Source organism: Nipponia nippon, unplaced genomic scaffold (assembly GCF_047370975.1).
Source record: "Nipponia nippon isolate SJK-2023a ecotype South Korea unplaced genomic scaffold, ASM4737097v1 scaffold_34, whole genome shotgun sequence".
In the NCBI taxonomy this organism is placed as follows: Eukaryota; Metazoa; Chordata; class Aves; order Pelecaniformes; family Threskiornithidae; genus Nipponia; species Nipponia nippon.
This window is the reverse complement of record NW_028262352.1, coordinates 5,554,923-5,574,841: the sequence shown is the minus strand read 5'-3', so window position 1 is coordinate 5,574,841 and position 19,919 is coordinate 5,554,923. Positions and strand designations below refer to the sequence as shown.

General features: G+C 42.4%; 1 protein-coding gene across 1 annotated transcript; it reads left to right on the top strand.

Annotated features, from left to right (window-relative positions):
* The first annotated feature begins 492 nt into the window (after window positions 1-492).
* On the top strand, window positions 493-18,704 carry LOC104010858 (3-ketoacyl-CoA thiolase, mitochondrial). The gene is given in 11 exon segments (XM_087770888.1): window positions 493-586; window positions 3,432-3,487; window positions 3,489-3,599; window positions 5,857-5,985; window positions 7,914-8,030; window positions 9,476-9,623; window positions 12,348-12,523; window positions 13,498-13,627; window positions 16,265-16,335; window positions 16,968-17,122; window positions 18,044-18,704. Coding segments are annotated over 11 exon segments (1,272 nt in total). The 3' UTR covers window positions 18,129-18,704.
* Window positions 18,705-19,919: the final 1,215 nt, after the last annotated feature.

Here is a 19,919-nt window from a genome sequence, read left to right as displayed (position 1 = left end):
GTAGGGCTTTTTGGCTATTTATTGACAGTGCGTTGCTACTGGACAGACTGGACCTAAATAATAATATACATATAAGTCATGGCTTGAGGTTTCAGTGCTGAAAGCCCATCTAGTCAGTGTTGCAGTAATTCTGTATTTCTCTACTGAACTGGATATACCTGTTTGATGTTAGTTTTCTGGGCCTGTCTCAGGATCCTATCGCTTGCAACAATATTTTTCATACACTGTTCTTGCTCATTGGTGTTTTTTGAGGCTAATTGTTTTTTAGGCCTTCAAAATAGCATCCGACAAATATTTTCATACCAAGCGCACTTGAGAAATGTTGGAGGGGTAGAGAATGCTTCAGACCTATAATAGCAGATCCCCATTTGGCAGCAAGTGGTTAACAAAACCAGATTAAAAGATGTCTTGAATTGAGCGTTCGATAAGGATTCAGAGTGACCTTTGCTTTCTCGCCCCAAAAGTTTCCAGATCCCTATGCACTGGGATCCGATGTTTATCACCTTGGAAAACTGCGGAGGCTCTGGAAATCTTGTCACGGTAATGGAGCACATTAATGGGAACTTGGGAAGAGCTGACAAAGGCGGTAGAGTCCTTTCTCACTCAGGACTTCAGCCGCCCCTTGTTGTCCCTCCTGAAGTTTTGTGGAGGGAGTAGCATTTGTAGATGTCTCTCCAATCAAGCAAAATTAGGCAGGTTCTGGAGCAGTACACCCTTAGGGGAATGGCTCCGCGGTCAGTTTAATTCCGCATAGCTCAACACAAGGTTGTGCTTCTTCCCTTCCTGATTCAGGCCAGCCGTCGTCTCACGTAGTCTGGAATTACTGTTTTATTGAGTAGCCAGAAGGTGAACTCAGCCACAGAACTGATCCAAATGAAAATCAGCCTCTCGTTTTCTGCCGACTCTGGGTTAGTTTTCGGCTACCGCGGTTGTGCGATCTGGTCTGGTTTATGCTTTGGCCCCGCGGTGCGGTTGTGAAGAAGTGGGCAGCAGTGAGCAGCCTCTGCGAAAGAAGAGAGATGTTGTTATTCTTGTGAAAGGCAGGTTTAAGGGCAAAGTTCCACCTTTGCCCCCGGACTGCTTGTTTGTAAGGTAACACGGCGTATGTGGTTCAGCAAATAATGTGGATAACCAACAACCTGGCGAAAAGGGAGGAGAACAAGTTCTTTTAGCATGGTCGGGTCCCTGGGCTGGTCCGCGGCAAAGCCCTGTAACCAGCTATCGCTGGGACAATTTTGGAGGAGGCAGAGGGACAGGAATCAGTGGGCAGGAGGAGTGGGGCGAGATGAGTGTCTGGGCCTGCTTTGCTGCAGGGAAGATAAGCTTAGCAACATGAGATCGTCCTTAAAAGAGCTAAGGGTCTTTTTTTACAAGCATTCTTAATGTGTGATGCGGACCCAATCTTAGCATTCAATACATTATTGTTAATACAATACATTTTGGATAGTTAAATGAAAACTGCTGGTCTAAATTTAAATCTGTCACCTGAATACTTAGAGAGTCCAGAGACTCATTCTGCAGTGGCTGGATTGAACACACCCGTTTTCCATAAACACAAATCAGTTAAAGCATCCTCACCTTTGTTAAAACAACTTGTAGGGGTTCACATGTTGTGTCTGTTAGTAGTTTTCAGCTTTTTTGGGGGGGAAAAAAACCCCTACACCCAAAGTAAAAAATGTTCAGCCAATGGATTAAGAATTGTTTCGGATTAAATTGAATTACTTGCTGGTATTACTTGAATTATGATTAAATGAAGAGTGAAGAACAATGATGAATACAGCAGTTCTGATAATTTGTTCCAAACCTGGGTATAGGACCTTCCCCGCAGTACCAGCTTTGGTACTTTTTAGACCTCTGTATACACAGAGGCCTCTTGAGATACGTATTTTTAGTGACTGTGCTGTTCCCTCTACACTTAAAAACCTGAAGAGTGGGCTTTTTGGATGTATAATCGTTAGCAGCTATTTATTCCTTTGAGGAAATAAATTCTGCTTCTCACGGAGTTTTGAATAGTTACTGTGTCAGCACTCCATGTTAAGGGAGCAGCAGTCGTGTGCTTAGCAAAGGCTTCTTTTTAAGGTCTTCTGGGTACCCCAGAAAGAAGCCCATGGGCAGCATCAGGCTGTGAGGGTGTTACTCTCTTTTGCTCTGTTCGCGGCTTTGAAAGCCACGTTGGTTTTGGCATTTATCCCTGTCCTTCAACCTGCGGTTCTTGCTTAGTCTGCTTCAGGGTATTTCCCAGATGATCTTCTGAGCGTGGTCATTGCCTGGTTCAGATCCCAACATTGCCTTCCAAGTCCTTGTCAGCGGAGCAGGCTTGACCTTGACCAGTTTGGAAAGTCCTTTTCTGTGAATCACGCAGCTTGGGATCCAAATACATGAGAGACAGAGCAACACCCTCCCTCTGACAAACCAGCCTAAGATCATGGATCCCACGGGCTCTAACCAAAGGCCTGAAAACAGCGTTCATGAGCAGCTTAATGAACAGGCATTTTCTTTGCCTTCGTTCTTATATTTTTATATATCCTTCTAGTGTCACTGAAAATAACTTCTGGCAGCTGTAGAAAAGGGGGGTGTGAGCTCTGCCGTTCAACTGGGGGAAAGTTCATAGGCTGCACGTGGGAGCAGAGAGCCGCTGCGACAGGCAAACGGTAGATGTTGGGTTTGGTTCAGAGACAGCTTCTCCCAAGCTGAAATTCATAAAGACTTCTTCTGGCCAATGCATTGGTACACACGCGCTTGCACACACTCTCCTGTCTATTGAAAACTGGATTTTCTTCCCAGAAACTGGAAGGTTGATGCTGTTTAGATGACCTATATAATTCTGGAAATATCATGAAGGTTTTGATTAGGGAATATTTTTCCTCTTAAGTTAAAGGAATCAAAGTTAAAATGCATATAAAAAGTCTTTTTGTTTTGCTTTATTGTTTTTTTTTAGGTTGGTTTTTTTTTTCAGAGAATAAGCCAAAAAACCTGCTGATTTTTCTAGGATTAGGGGAATGGCCTCTGATTTTTAAAAAATCCTGATCTGATTATTTCACAGATGTTCACTATGGGATTTCATGGGTGTTACTTTTATGCTTTTAGCACTAGCATCTGATGTGGTGTGGCATCCTCCTTTGTCTGTCTGGTATCCAAACTACCTGTTTTGTGGTTTTTTTTTTTTCCAGATATCTTCGTGGAAAAAAGGTGTTTCCTGGAATGTTCTCAGCTTTTCTTTCTGACTATTAATTCTGCTTGCCTTCCCCGTCTAAAGCATTGCTATATGCTATATTTAATTATCTTGAAGTGGTGATAATTATCTTATCATTCATATTCCCTATATCTACAAAGCTGCTTGTGAATTTAGGATGTTACCCAGTTGAGGCTGACTTGATGATTTTCTGTTTGTTAGGCTCTGCGCCTCTGGATAATTCTTGCTCCTATTGCAGGTGTGTTCATTGTTGCAGCGAAGCGAACTCCTTTCGGGTCCTACGGAGGTTTGCTGGAAGGACTTCACAGCCACCGATCTGACAGAACATGCTGCTCGAGCTGCGTTGGCTGCTGGCAAGGTCTCTCCTGAGATCATTGACAGTGTCATTATCGGCAATGTCATGCAGGTTGGTAGCACGGAAGATTTGCTGGTCAGGGGTTATTTCAGTCATCCCCTTCAGTGTGGTCCTATAGATAGTTACCTCTGCTTTGCAGCCAAGAATAAACCAAAGGGGTGGAAATGAAATGGGTAAGTAGCCTTTATAGTATGGTGTTTCCTGTTTGTGTTTAAGGGACATATCCTGCATGATTTGTAATCTTATTGGGAGCAAGGCTTCAAATCATAGAATCGTTTAGGTTGGAAAAGACCCTTAAGATCATCGAGTCCAACCATTAACCCAGCACTGCCAAGCCCACCACTAAACCATGTCCCTAAGCACCACGTCTCCCCGGCTTTTAAATCCCTCCAGGGAGGGGGACTCAGCCCCTGCCCTGGGCAGCCTGTGCCAGGGCCTGACAGCCCTTTGGGGGAAGAAGTTTTTCCTAATATCCAACCCAAACCTGCCCTGGTGCAGCTTGAGGCCGTTCCCTCTCGTCCTATTGCTTGTTCCTGGGGAGAAGAGACCGACCCCCCCTGGCTCCAGCCTCCTTCCAGGCAGTTGCAGAGAGCGATGAGGGCTCCCCTCAGCCTCCTCTTCTCCAGGCTGAGCCCCCCCAGCTCCCCCAGCCGCTCCTCCCCAGCCTTGTGCTCCAGCCCCTGCCCCAGCCTCGCTGCCCTGCTCTGGCCACGCTCCAGCCCCTCCATGGCCTTCTTGGGGTGAGGGGCCCAGCGCTGAGCACAGCATTCGAGGGGCGGCCTCACCAGTGCCCAGTGCAGGGGCACCATCACCTCCCTGGTCCTGCTGGCCACACTGTTCCTGATACAAGCCAGGATGCCATTGGCCCTCTTGGCCACCTGGGCACACTGCTGGCTCATATTCGAAAAAGAAAGCTTAGCTTTTTTTTTTTTTTTAGTATGAAAGGTAGTTTAAACTAGGACAAGCTGATCTTCTAAAAACTGTGGATTCATTAAATGATTAGTTGCTAATCCCTGGTACATTTTTCCTATTTGAATGACTTGAGGTGTGGAACTCAATGATCAGTGAGTTTTCACTGGATTGTATAAAACCCTTTCTTTCTGGAGACTGTAACTGGTTCGAGCCCATTTCCCCTGAGTTTTCTAAACAGAATTTGTTTGAGTGAATACGAGTTTACTTTGAGCTGAAGGGATACATGCCTTGATTGGCAGAGACATTTGGACAATCGTATCTTTTCCAAAGAGCTTGTGATGTCGATGCTGTTGTATGCAGGGCACCGGCATCGCAAAACTGCAGCTATCCACATATCTAGATTAGGGTCTTTGTTTTAGGCAAGGCACCAAAGAGCATTACTGGGTTTGATTTGTTTTGTATTCCGACTTCGCCGTTATTAAGGGTGGGCAGTCTTATTTTGCACTGAGTGTTTCAAGGGTGCAGAAGAAACAAATACCTGATAACTTTCATGATAAGTGAACAAACGTGCAGTATTCCTTCTTAAGGATTTTCAGCCAAAAGAGTAGCTTTTGATTATTCTGTCTCCTACCGCTACTATCTCAGCTTCTTTTATTCAACTTTTTAGGTTTTGTAAGAACTGTTTGTGGCCTAGAAAAAAAAAAATTGCTGCATCCAAATCTCTTGTAATGCCTTCACATAAAAAATAGGATTCTCCTAAGAAAAAAAAAGTCTTTTCATGTTGAAATTACATTTCTTTTCCTTTGCATCATGCTTCCCCATCCCAATAGATTTTCTTTTTTTAGTCCTGGGTTCCTTTTAAGTATTATGTGATTAAGTTTAAATAACGGTGAATGTATGAGCATTTAAAACGCCCCTTCTTCAGCAGAAGTGGCTTGATTAATTTTTTTTTTCTGAACTTGCACTGGCAAGTAGCATTGTGCACAGAACTGTGTCTTTATAATACACATTAGCTTAGGGCACGATCCCCAAGAGCATAAGTGTTCTTTCTGTTTGGAAAAGATCCGTTACAAACCTATAGCAGTGCTGTTGTAATTTTTTACTCTGTACCTGTGCTCGCCATCATCTGCCGACTCAGTAGGTTGAAGTGCAGAAGCCTAGCCATTTTTGTTTCATCTCATGTTGGAGCCTGGTTTATTAAAGGAGTAGGTTCTGATCAAATAGAACGGTGTGTTTCTGAAGTGAATCAAAGCGCTTCTTATGACTTGTAGGATTTCTCCTGAACATGCGCTGTCTCCTGTCAGTGACGCGTTACACCATTCTGACTTTTCATCAAGACTTCTACTTTCCAAAGAAATTAGAGTGTAACAAAACCTCCTGTTTTTTCTGCCTACAGAGCTCCGCAGACGCGATTTATATTGCAAGACATGTTGGTTTACGCGTGGGAGTTCCTGTCCCAGTTCCAGCCCTCACTGTCAACAGACTTTGTGGCTCTGGTTTCCAATCCATTGCCAGTGGGTGTCAGGTACAAAGCTCTTTTTTTTCCTGTATTAGTTGTAACCTTTATCAGACTGTTAACATGAGAGAAGAGACGCGTGTAGAAACATGTATAGAATCATGGAATCGTTAAGGTTGGAAAAGACCCTTAAGATCATCAAGTCCAACCGTTAACCTATCACTGCCAAGGCCACCACTAAACCATGTCCTCGAGCACCACGTCTACCCGTCCTTTAAATACCTCCAGGGATGGGGACTCAACCACTGCCCTGGGCAACCTCGTCCAGGGCCTGACTGCCCTTTCGGTGAAGAAGTTTTTCCTAATATCCAACCTTGGGATGAGTCTTAACATGGATTTTTAGCTGCCACTGGTAGAGACTTCCTACTGTCCTGCGTGGTTTTGTGCAGAAGTTCAGCCTTCAGAGTGCCATATTTTGGGGTTGGTTTTAAAAAATCATCATTGTAGCTATTTGGAGTTTAAAATAATGAATGCAACAAGTGTTAGCCAGCGAAATAGTGCTCAGCTGTACGGTAGTTGCATTCTGTGATCCTGTTTGTATGAGCTGGAGTTACTGGGCATCAGAACCACAACAGGAGACTTTCATCTTCCGATCATTGTTTATATTCTCGCCTATGTGAGCAGCAACTTGTGTTTTTTAAGTGTGTTTTTGTTAAAAGATCCAAACCCTCTCGTGGGTTAGATAATTTATAGCGTCACTTCCTTTAAAATAGAAGAAAATCAACTTCTCTTCAAGCGGTTGGCCAAAATGACTGAGTAAGATGGTACAGTGGTGTTTATTTCATTTGTTCATACAGACCAGTGGTGTACGACTAGCAGTGGTCTAGACTGTACAAACTGAAAGGGTATTTTATGAATATTTGAGCAACCACATAGGTTTGTGTTTTGGTTTTTTTTTTTTTTTTAAATTCCCATTGGCTAGACTATTATTTTAGGTCTGATCCTCTGAGGAAAAAATGTGGAAGACAATGTAGAGTTAAGGTTACGTGTTTACAATAATATCCATCTGACTGTTTTTTCTAGTGCTTTCTGCTGTACACATGTTGGGCTACACTGAAAAAATCTGTTGGAGAATTTGACCGCTTATATCGAAAGTATGGTTGTGAGGTCTTTTCCAAAGATGGCGTTTCATCAATACAGCTCATGTTTCTGTATTTCTCTGGCACACAACAAAGCTGCAGATTCTATTCTGAGCCGCTTAAATGTACACAAAGTTTTTGGTAACTATAGGAAGCATCTCGGCACGTATCACTACAAATCAGTGATAGTAATTATTAACTAGTCATCTCAAATGCACGTCAAGAGAATTTCATCTGCTTCCATTCCAGTACACGAGTAACCTTAACTGAGTCCAGCTGAGTGAATCATTTTAAGAAAGCAGAATTTTTGACTGGTCTGATGGTGCATGTAGGAATTAGGGCTTTTAGCGCTTTGCCAATGATGAATTAGTGTGTTTTGGGGGTTTCTTTTGGCAGCTTACCTGGCTAATGTTTTCTGAAATGATGTCCCGTTTTTTTTAGAATTGTACGGCCTAGTTTCAAGCTCTGCGGTTTCATTTGTGTTCCTTTTGAGAAGACTGGGAGCTCAAAAAAAAAAAAAAAAAAAAGCTCAGCCATCTGTGAACCTAACCACACAAGCACGCAGGTCCTTAATGGCTTTGTTCCTCCGTCCTGTCATAGGTGTGCCCCCATATTCTCTTCCTCCATCGTTGATACAATCATTCCTTGCTGAAAGGAAGAAGGAGGAGCACGTAATGAAAGGACAGACCCCAATCTTAATAGAAGAGTTAACCCTTCGTAAATATACACGTGGCTAAGCATGAATTCATTCTCTCTGTGTGGCTTTGCAGGTGACGAGGTCTTTTTCTAAGACAGTTGTTACTGGCTTACAAAACCAGCAAACTAAATCCTAGATCTGTTTTGTTTTTCTGTTAACAGGAAATTTGCCTTAATGACTCAGAAGTTGTTCTGTGTGGTGGAGCTGAAAGCATGAGCCAGGCTCCTTATGCTGTTCGAAACATTCGGTTTGGAACCAGATTAGGAGCAGAACTCAAGGTCTAGTACTTTTTCCTACTTTTTTTTTTTTTTAATCCTGTGAATGAAGTCGTGTTAACAGAGCAACGTAAAGTATCGGGCCTGTAGACGCTATGCTCTTGCAAATGAAATTATTGGAGATTAGATCCGGATTTAATTTTTCAAAGCATTTATCCACTCTTCAGACATTATCAAAACAGTAGGTTCAAGCAATTTTGTTAAGCATGCCAGTTTTGTAACTTTTCCAAAACTTATCTTTGAACTCCTGTTCCATGTTAAACATACGAATAAACTCTCAGACACAAAACTTAGTTCACTTGATACCTCCTATCAAAGTACTGTACATAGTATAAAGAAATTCCTGATGTCAGAGGCTGTGAAATAGAGGCATACACAGTTTAGGTAAAGCTAGTGAGGCTAGCAATGGGTAGATAGGCTGGGAAAGAACATGTATACCTCCAAGTTGTAAGCATCTCTCAGTTTTAAAAATGGTCAATTGAAATTAAATCCATCGACAGAGAAATTATTTTTACATTCTCTTCTGAAGATATATCCTTAGTGAATACTGTGGGAAACTTGCAGCAGGATCCAGTTCTGCGCTGATAATTACCGTATATTCAGTGGGTCGTAACCAACATCAAAATGCTAAATTAGGATATTTCAGTGGTTCGGCCCTTTGTTTTTTCTACGCTGTTTTTCCGTTATGATGATGGTGAATATAAAGTACGCTTGACTCTGTTCTGTGAATTTTGCGTGGCACTGTGACGAAGCCTCGGTACCTACAGAGAACACCTTCACAAGGTTGCTGGTAACGCTGAGTCTCCATAGGTGCCACTGGGTTCTTACCATGAAGATAATTGAATTATACAGTTGCAGGTGAATAAGTGATTTATCTTGCTGAACTTCACTGGTGACAGAGAGATGACAAAACCCACCTGAACTGACTGGGCTTGCCTTTATTAGGTTAAGTGACGTTGGACTTGGGTATTTTCTCACCTGAGATGTTTTACCCACAGAAACCTTTGACTCAAGGTGATTTTAGCTGACAGTAGAGAAGGAGCCAAAGAATCGGTAGGCTGCTGTGCCTTTTCACAGTTCCTCACCTTTCCTTCTTGGTAACCAGGAAGACAGCTGTGTTTTCTCGTAGGTCTCTAATAAATAATTCATGCAGCAGGGAAATACGCTGAAATGCTAAGAAACACGGGCTTTTCCCAAACGTCTCAGGGCCACGTGAGGGGAAAGAACCACACTAGAGCACAACATAGAATAACTAAAATAACGCCCAAGAACTTGCATACTGTTTTGCAGTGTGTTTGTTCTAATTTAAATAAAGTATCCGTAGGTAACCAGTTAATTTTACAAAGAGACCTTAGTTTCCAAGAGGCTGCTGAATAATTAGAAACTGTCAATAATCAATGTTAATATTGCTGTGCTTCATAATTTTCTTTTCATGATGTTCCACGCAGTTGGAAGATACATTGTGGGAAGGTCTAACAGATAAGCATGTTAAAATACCTATGGCAGTTACTGCTGAAAACCTGGCTGCAAAATACAACATCACGCGAGAAGACTGTGACCGATATGCATTGAAAACGCAACAGAGATGCAAAGCCGGTTAGTAAATTTAGGAACGGAAGTGTTTGTATGATACTACTTTCAAATCTAGTTAGTTTTTAGCATTGATTCGAAGTATCTTTAAGTTTCGTGTAGCTCGTGCATCTTGGTGTAATTTGTCTTTTGATTTGCAGATACTGTAATTCATGCTTTTGTTTGCCCTGTGATACAAGTAGCCCACTCCTAGGGGGTTTGACTTGGAATATACTGAGTCGGGTGTTGTGCCTATCGGCAGGTGAAGTAACGAGCCCCTTTCCACTGGCTTCTTGCGTCTTCCCCGTGGACATTCAGTAGCCCTTCAGGCAGCAAATGCCGTTGGCCTGTCACGTGTCACCTCCTGCCTGAACAGGATTCATGTTCATCAGCGTAGCTTGTTGGTGCCCCTTTGGTGGGATGCCTTGCCCTTGTCTTCCCGGCAGCAGAGCAGCACTGTCCCAGGCACGCCTGACTCCTTTCTTTCCACTTCACTGCAGAACAGTCCTCTTGCATGTTCTGCGTGCTCAGAACATCCTTCTTGCATGCCAGCATGTGCCGTAATTGATCTAAATCCATTTTCTTCCTTTTGCAAATCATATGCTATTCTCCAACCACCTGTGCACACAGTTAGAGCAGATGGAAGCTGAAGAGGGGATATTTGTTCAGGACCTGGGTTTAAACTGTTCTCTGGGTGGTTTGCGTGGCCAAAGCCATAATTCAGAGGCGTTGGGTTACTGTGAAATTGATTGATAGTGTAAACAGGATGGTAGGCCAAAAGCCAGTAGAACATGTAGTGGTCGTCCAGGGGCTTCAACATACGTTGCAACCTAAAGGTGAACATAAGAAGCAAAGATCTTGGCGTACTTTTAGATTCTGATGATGGTGCTTTTTAACAGCTTCTGCTCTTGAAGGAAGATTTCCTATTTTTTTTTTTCAATGGGTGTAGCAATTCTTTTTGTGACTTTTCTCAATTGTGTGTTCCCTTCCCTGCTGATCCTGGTAGCCAACTCCTGCCATTCCTGGAACCTTTGCTAGAAGCTGTGCCCCTGAAGAGGCTTTTGATTCTTTCTTGTTTTTCAGGATTTTGCCTTGGTTTTTTTGTTTTTTTTTTATTTCTGCTTGTTACGACCAGTTCATCTAATTCCAGACTAAAGAGAGAGTTCTGTGGCTAATCAGGAAAGAAAAAGACTGTGTAGAATTTACTGAGAAAGCTCAGAGGTAGCTAAACAACATCAGGTCTGGCAATTTCAGCGGCTGAGTTTTAAATCCCTTAGAGTTGCATTTGCGGAATGATTTGAAGTGGCTGGGAGTCTTGGTTCAGTTTTGGGAGACAGGAGTTGTTTTGGTTGTAAATCTCTGTGTTTGTTGAAGAATTTTCACCAGAAAGTGGGCATCTCTAGGTTTGCTTTATTGACAACTCAGAGTTGGGCCATCACCTCAGTGAGTGGCAACTAAGTGTTACAATTGTCACCTTATATATGTTTCTATAACAATTACATGATTATCAAAGTCCACCTAAGGTTTCCACTGGGTTCTCAATTCTTCATTCTTCGGGTCAGCAGACAGTTCTTGATTTCCCATCAGTAAACCGGTTCTTTGCGTTCCGTTTCAGTTCTTGTTTATTGACCACGTAGACCGCTTCAACCACTGGTCCGATGCAAGATCATAAAAGTCATTTATTTCCCTTCTATGTCTAGTTTCACAATGCTCTATTTAAAACCATCTTTAAATTTTAAGAATCTGACCTCTTAACTTATATTATGAATGCTTACCTTACCCTTATTCTCATCTAATGTGTACATCAGTTAAAATGTCTTAATCAGCTGTTCAGTTACTCATCTTTTCTTACTACATCTATCTTTATCTACTGATTAACTCGGCTGGTGATTAATCCAGTTACGGGATAGGGCTGTACAGGGACAAAATGAGCAGTGTAGCATGGACTTAGATTAATATAAAACACCTGTAGTTATACAATTCATGTAATTTATCTTTTCTAAATTACCCTATACAATAACTATTCTTCAATACACAGTAATATTCAAAGCCTCGATTAACTGTTTGCTAACAGTTCACACCAACATTGTGGACACAAAAGGTAGCGTTTAGTTGCCTGAATATTGGCGTCTAATGTCATCTTAGGTGATGTGTCAGATGCTCTTATGGGCATCTTAGATACCTACAATGCCTTGAATTGTCTCAGGTTGTTCAGGTAGCTGAATCCCATTCTAAGATCGTGACTTGGCTGTGACATCCTGTGGAGAAGCAGCTTGGACAGGATTTTAATCGATATACAATAGCTTATGCTGGTTATCAACAGAGAAAATGTGGCTCAGGATTTTTTCCCACGTTCCTCTCTGAGTGAGATTTACAGCTTCTTGGCCCTCTGATAAGTGACAGAGCTGTAGAATAAAGCAACTATACAGGGGGATGTGTACCAAAAATAAATCTAGTGGTTAAAAAAAAAAAAAGAAAAGTTCCGTTGTTATAAAGCTGAAATAACACTTTAATATTTGAGAATTTCTTTGGAGAAGTTTGTAGAGTTTTTGCCCAGTTTCTAAAAAAACAAACAGTAAAACACCAGCCAGCCTATTTAAACAAAATAAAGCATAAACAGTACAGTCCCTGAACTCTTAGTTAAAATAGAGCAAAAGTTGTGTGCACATGAAAATAGGATTATTGGTCGTGCTGCGCAATCATCGTGATATTTTTGTCAGAGTCGTTTTATTGTCCTTTTTGTGGTTGCAGCTCATGATGCTGGTTACTTTAATGCTGAGATGGCACCAATTGAAGTGAAAACAAAAAAGGGGAAAGAAAGTATGCAAAAGGACGAGCATCCGAAACCCCAGACCACTCTGGAACAACTGGCAAAGCTCCCATCTGTCTTTAAAAAGGACGGAACGGTGACTGCTGGGAATGCTTCAGTGAGTACGTCAAAGCCTTGGGTTGTGAAAGTGTCACCTCAAAGGTGCTCCAAATTTATTGTCACTGCATTTATGTCTCACTGAGCCACCTTTGGCTGTCAACGGTGTCTCCTGACAAAAATGAGTTCTAATTCTGCAACTGAATGCCCCTGGTTGACTGTTCCAGCCCCAAGATGGCAGGGGATCCTTCAGTCTGCTCCTGTGTCCTAAAACCTGCTTCTGTGGATTGTCGCTCTCCTTTTAGTGAGGCATTGACACTTCCTCATCAGCCTTGAATTATGCAGCCGATGCCTGCGGTGGCTACGTAGAATTAGCCATTCTGCTTTCTTTTGAGGGCAATGATTACTGAACATTTGCCTTACAAATCGTGCATTATTTTAGCGGGCATGCTGCTGCTGCTCATTTTTGTGCCACAGTTGGTACCCTCTGTAGGCCAAACCACATCTTGCTCTTACCCAGAGTAGACTGGGTGCTTAGCAGCATGTCATTACGGACTGCTCCTCTTACAGCCATTATCTTAATCAATTGATTAATGTTCTTTGGGCCAGGAGGACCACTGTGATCATACAATCTGAATTGCTACCTAAAATAGATCATAGCCGCAGTAAGTACGGGTGTCTGTAAAGCATCTTTTATAATTAATAGTACATACTTTGTCCAATATTAATAGTGTCCTTGCAAGGCTACAGAATGATGTTTCCAGTGTAAGGGAGACTTTAAGTAGCAAAAACCTATTTTACTTTTCTAAAACATTGAAATTAATTAAACATCTATATTTAACTTTCTTTCACAGTCCACAGAATAGTGAAAGATTGTGGTTTGTTGTTTTGAATAAACACTAATACAATTGTTTGTTAAATGTTAATAATAGTGTCTTGGGCTCAAGCTTTTTTTGAGGGGCATATTTAGTTTAAAGTGTGGAGTTTTTTGTTTGTATTTTCTCCACTAAGAATGCTTTTCTCTCTTGTTGCAAGGGGGTGTGTGATGGAGCTGGTGCACTCATCATTGCCAGTGAATCAGCACTTAAAAAGCACAGTCTTACTCCTCTGGCAAGAGTAGTGGCCTATCACTCAGCTGGCTGTGACCCTTCCATAATGGGCATTGGTAAGTCGCAATAAAGCACATTATTTTATAGTATCAAGCGGCATTAAAATATTCTTGTGTTGGGCATTCTGTAGGAAAGAAAAGGAGGCTGCAGTGTGCCGAGTCTGGCAGCTCTGAAGACGTTCGTGTAGCTTACTACAGCGAGAGTCCCCGTTCCACTGCATCAGTCCATCCCTCTTATGCAGAGGGACTAACTCACTCCTCAGTTTGGCTGAAAGGGGATGTGCGGAGCCTGACCTATCGTGTTAGCACTGAACTATAGTCCCCCAGGCACCTTTTTTTTTTTTTCTTTTTTTACTCTCTGTTAGTAAGTCAAGGAAATAGGCACTCTCTCAATTTTCTTAAAACCGGTTTTCTCCTGAAATTCACTTTAGTTTCCTGTAAGCTTTAAATCCCATTATTAAATGTGTAACTATGAGTTGTCTTCCTCACCTCTTGCTGAAGGAGTATTGGCTATGTGTACCCCTTTCAGCAGTTACTCAAGCTAAGATTACAGGATACACAGCTGTTCAGGTATTAGTTTGGCAAACCAACTGCTTCTCTTTTTTTTTTCAGTCCCGTATTTTATGCTTCCTAATCAAATAGCTGTTAACGCAAACAAACCCTCAAAGCCGATCCAGACACCCCAGGATTTTTCCCTTCTGTTTAGTTTGTAGACAGCGTTGTGTCCCAGCGTCGCTCGTCCTTTCTGCCATTCTGTTCAGCGAGGTCATTGTTGACTGGTTCCATGTGTCAGTAGAAATGCAAATGAAGCATTGTCAGATTTCTTTTCTTGATCGGACTATCTGACTAACACAACCTTCAAAGCAAATGTAGAGGGAGGGTTTCTTTCCCTAGACTTCTTGCTGTCATTGTGCTTTCTAAACTAGCCCATTCTTTCTAGGTCAGGCAACTCCTTTAGCTTGTTTAAAAACTTCATAAATCATATGGAGAAACAGTTAGTATCCTAACTCCTTAACACCACAGCTTGTCCGCAGCGGCTCAAAAAGACCAGATGAGATTCATCGACATGACAGCAACAGATCTGAGAACAGGAGCTCAGACTGAGCAACTGCCCTTTCACACACTGATGGTGATAGGGAGTCCTGCCTCACAATGTCTAGTGAGAGAATTCATTATTTTTTTTAAAAAAGAGAGAGAGGGGGCAAAAAAGTCTACTTGGCTGTCATTAACGGTCTTTGTATTGTCCACACGAGACCCTCCCATTACTCTCACGCACAACAGGAATACTAAAATCCATCCGTAATCAGATGCATTTGGAGTCTAGTATTAAGCCGCCTGAGGCTTTCTAATAATCCACTGAGCTTTGAACTGGGCCCTCCTTTTAATTTTTTGTCTCTTGGGTCATTTACTTATTTTTATGGGTTTTATTCTTTGAGCTATGAGTTTTCAACACAATTTTTTGGTAGTGAGATAGCATTTAGGATCGTTAACGTTTTAGGATTGGGGTTTTTTTTGTCTAATGATCAGTTACCATCTAGCATCTCAATATCTTTGTACTATCTAATTAGTGTTTTCAAATTCTCTTTGAGTATCTCTTTCCTTAGGTAGCTGTGCTTTGAGGTTAATCTCCGCTAGTGGATTGTAGAAGCTGGTGAAAGGTCTAGAGAGCAAGTCTTACGGGGGGAGCTGGGGGTGCTCAGCCTGGAGAAGAGGAGGCTGAGGGGAGCCCTCATCGCTCTCTGCAACTGCCTGAAAGGAGGCTGGAGCCGGGGGGGTCGGTCTCTTCTCCCCAGGAACAAGCGATGGGACGAGAGGGAACGGCCTCAAGCTGCGCCAGGGCAGGTTTGGGTTGGATATTAGGAAAAACTTCTTCACGCAAAGGGCTGTCAGGCCCTGGCCCAGGCTGCCCAGGGCAGGGGCTGAGTCCCCATCCCTGGAGGGATTTAAAAGCCGGGGAGACGTGGTGCTTAGGGACATGGTTTAGTGGTGGGCTTGGCAGTGCTGGGTTAACGGTTGGACTCGATGATCTTAAGGGTCTTTTCCAACCTGAGCGATTCTATAGCAGGTTGTAGATATCAGCTTTCTTCCAGAGAACAGTTTTATTGCCAAACTCTGTAATGCTCTCAAAAAAATCTTCCTGTCTTCAGCTGGCTGGGACCTGCGTCCAAGGGAACATTTAATGTTAGTTTTTTTGACTAGAAGATTTTCAGATAAATTATATTACAACAATACCCATAACTAAACACATAACTAGCACTCTAGAACGGCCTGCCTTTTTCTTTTTTGTGTACCCGGAGGCTGCAAGTTGTGAGGAAAGAATAAGCTGAACCAAGAGTACTGGATAGGAGAATGCCTCAAAACTGTTGTGAAGTTGTTTTATTTGGCTGGGGACTGTCAGTTCTCTTGACCTGAAAGCTATGCATGTGTTTACCGACATAACTGTGCAGCAGTAGTGACTCTCCTAACTTTCCCTGGCAGTGTGTTGAGAAGGCTGCCAAATAGTTTTGAGATTCAGGAGTTCTCTTACCACCTAATAAAGCAGGTGAGTGGCATATCCAGAATTCATTGGGTGCACAGAGGCTCATGGGAGGGGATCTGATGAGGCTTTATGAAGCTCTCCTATGTATAATATGTTTATAAGCCTTTATTTATTTCTTTTTTATTTAACTAACTGTGCATACAATTTCCAAATAGGCCCTGTACCTGCAATTACCGAGGTTCTGAAGAAAACAGGATTGACCCTGAAGGACATGGATTTGGTAGAGGTAAGGAGTTTTAACATGGCCGGTGAGGTTACTCCTGATCTTTTTAGCAGAAGCATTCCACTCATCCACGTAGCCCCTCATCACAAGGTAGGTGTTTCTGCATGTCTGGAGCCCAGCTGTCTTAGGTTGCCTGCCTGAGCTCTAACTGTCTAGTTTCTACCAAACGGTTTCACAGTTATTACCAAAATCTCAGGCGTGTGGAAATTGAAAATGGCGGATAGCATTCCATGGAAAAAAAGAACCTCAAGTGACATGAGGTTTTACTCTGTTGGCTGGACTGTGAATGGTTTAAGTTAGTCACACTTCTCCATTTGTGAACGAGGCGATTTTTTGTCAGAGCAATAGACTCTCCGTGAACACATTGCATCAGAATATACCACGCCTTTTTTAATAAAAGATACTACATACTTGCTTTGTATCACGTCTGCCAGAAGGATTTGAATTTACGTTGGGTTTGCATGACAATTTGTGTGTTATCTGAGTACGTTTTTATAAACACAATGTTTAATATTTTTCTCAATCAAAATGACGTGAAGAAGCGCACCTCGTTTGATCTTGTGTGCGCACGTGCTGCTGAAAGCTTGTGTGGAAAGTCGGACGTGAACAGTTGTATTGTTTCTCTGATGTTTTAGGTGAATGAGGCATTTGCACCTCAGTATCTAGCTGTCGAAAAAGCCTTGGGCCTTGACCCTGAAAAAACCAATGTCAACGGAGGTGCCATCGCTATAGGTCATCCTTTGGGAGCTTCGGGATCACGGATCACAGCTCACCTGGTTCATGAATTAAGGTATGTACGTAGCCAATAGCTGCTGGTGGTGAATGCAATGCTGATGTATTTACACCTGCAAAAGATTTCTAGTATGGATACTGTGTGACTAAAATCTTCCAGTCTGCTGACTTCAAGCTCTCCACGCTAAAGCGTACTGCTTTCTGTACAAATTTGTTACCTTTGTGCTGTAGTCCGGGTCCTGCAGCTGTTGTTGTTGCAGGACTTTTTGCTTCCTCTAGATCTGATCCAAGCCCACAGTAGTTAGCGGAAGGGTTTCCTTTATTGAAGTGGCCTGGGAGCAAAGTCTCGTCTTTTCTTAACAGGGTCCATTTAAAAGGCTTTGTCGTCACCTTCTTTCTCCTTTAGGCCGTTTTCAGAGATTTTGACTCTTTCGGCTTGCTTGATATGCTTAGCACCATTTTAATCCGAATTTTCCTTCCCCTCCCCACCCCCTTAGGGCAGAGATCACTGTATCTTTTTGCTTGTACTTGCAACACTATGTTAGTGTTCAACCATAAAGCCTCGGTTAATTTGCACCTTGCAGAAAACTGTTTCTTGGGAGTGTGGCTGTAGAAATCTTAGCTTTTAAAAACTACCTTGGCAATAAAATTACATTTTACTTATGCCATTTTTATTATGGGTTGAAACCACAAGTATACCGTCATGTCATTCCTTGCCATTTTGTATTCCTAAGAACTATTTAACGTACCATCTTGTAGGTGGTAAAACACTCAGACCTGCAACCTCTTGTTTTGCTCCAGAAATATTTCAACATCAGTTGTGGCTTCGTGATATTTTTCTAAAAAAAGAACATCGTCCACATTCTAAAACGTCATCTTTAGCAGTGCCTAGTCGATAGCTGGTTTCCTCTCATCAAATCAGGACAACGGCTACTATGGTTTCATAAATGTAATTTTCACTGTTACTTTTTCTGTGCAGGCGTCGTGGCGGGAAATATGCCGTGGGATCAGCTTGCATTGGTGGTGGACAAGGGATTGCTGTTATCATTGAGAACACAGCCTGAGAGATTACGGAGACTGCAGTGTTGCCCGAACTATTAATTCCCTGAGAAACTTCTGCCGTTTGTGACAATAAAGCGTCACTACCTGCCTTCATTTTATGCCATTCCTGCAAGGTAAAGGAACAGCTGAGAAGTCTGAATTCTGAGCAAAGAGATTCATTAATGTCTTTCTTACTAAAGGAAGTGTAACAATGTAATTTCGCACTGATGAAGTATTTTCTAAAAGCCTCTTTTCAATCAACGTTGATGTATTTCTATAGGCAAGATTCTTTTCATTTCCTGAGGAAATTGCCTGTCAAACTTTCACCAAACCTGCCTTAAAATAGCAGGCAGCGCAGGTTTTTAAGCAAGTATTGCTTCAACTATTCTTATTTCACCTACTGCTGCTGTCTGGCGCACGTGCCTCTTTTATCATCAGGAAATGTGAAAAGATAATTGGAGACCTTGTGAAGTATATACTGATTGCAGATTGATGGCTATAACCTGTACCCTGCTGTTTCGCAAGGGAAAAGAAAATGAGCGAAAGCTGAAATTGCCATTGTGCCTCCCAAAAGAACAATAAATATAACAGCAAAAAGAGCTTGGTGTTCCTTTGTTTGTTTGTTTGAAATGTAAATCACTGTGAGAATTGTTCCTTTTGGTAAGTCAGTGTTTGGTTTTGGAGAGGCTGTTTTTCCTGGCTGAGAAATAACTGGTGGTTACCAGTTACTACTGGTGGTAGTTTCTAGACAACTCTAGCAAATCTGCCAGCCTTCCGAGAAGGGAGGTAGTCGCATCTAACTGTGTCACTGCACGGTAACTGCGTACACACAGCAACTCATTTCTTAATTTCCTCTAACAGTATCATCTGTATCTCTTGTATCACTTAACGTGGGGCTGTTCTTAGCTAATTTGAGAAGTGCACATCTGAGCAAGTTGTCTTGCCTCTCGCAGGCGGTGGAGGTGAAGTTATGAATCATTTGACACGATGTAGATCACGTTTGGATGAAACGAGATCTCCGTTGACTGTGCTCACCGAAGTCCTCTAGGCTGGCTGGACTGGCAAGAGCAACTTGCAGCTTGCTCTGCTGTAGATGTCTACGTTAGATGCTCAGTTAGTTGGATGGATCCACGTCAGAGACGGCACGCGCTTCTCCATAGCCCGTACTGTGCTACGTAGGCTAAAGTAGGAACAAAGACTTCAGCCTTTACTCTTTCTCATCCTCTGTCCGCTGTCAAAATATTGCTTATCTACAACTTCTTGCCACGCCACCGGCATGAGCTGTGACGATTGTGAAAGACGGGAGGTTATTCAAAACCTGCCTGCCTAGCCTAGCAAGAAATTCAGGTCAAGGCAAGTAGTGTTACAACTGGTGGATAACCGTTGAAGTACGCTGATCGCCGTTCCCGGGGTTTTTATGGATGCAATGTCTTTAATGACTGTAGAAATACTTCGCGCTGTTTCTATGGATTAAAAAAAAAAAAACCAGCAGCTGCCGTAAGGCAGCAAACCAGATGTTCATCTAACACAGCGTCTGTTTTCCTCTTTCTACTGTATCTTAGTAAGTTAGAGTTACAGGGGTTTCTCTGGTGAAGATACAGTTGCCACGTGGATTTTATAAAGCAGGGTGTTTTCTGTTCTTTGGTCCTTCCATAATAACCAATTCCCTCTTCCTTCGTGACTGTGGATAATCACTGAACTCGTCAGAGAACTGGCTGCAGTTTTTCCAAGATCTCATCCCTGTGTAGTAACAATTCTTTCAGAGCTCATCACTGTGTACGTACAGTAAGGAATAATCCCCTTCGTGCACTTTA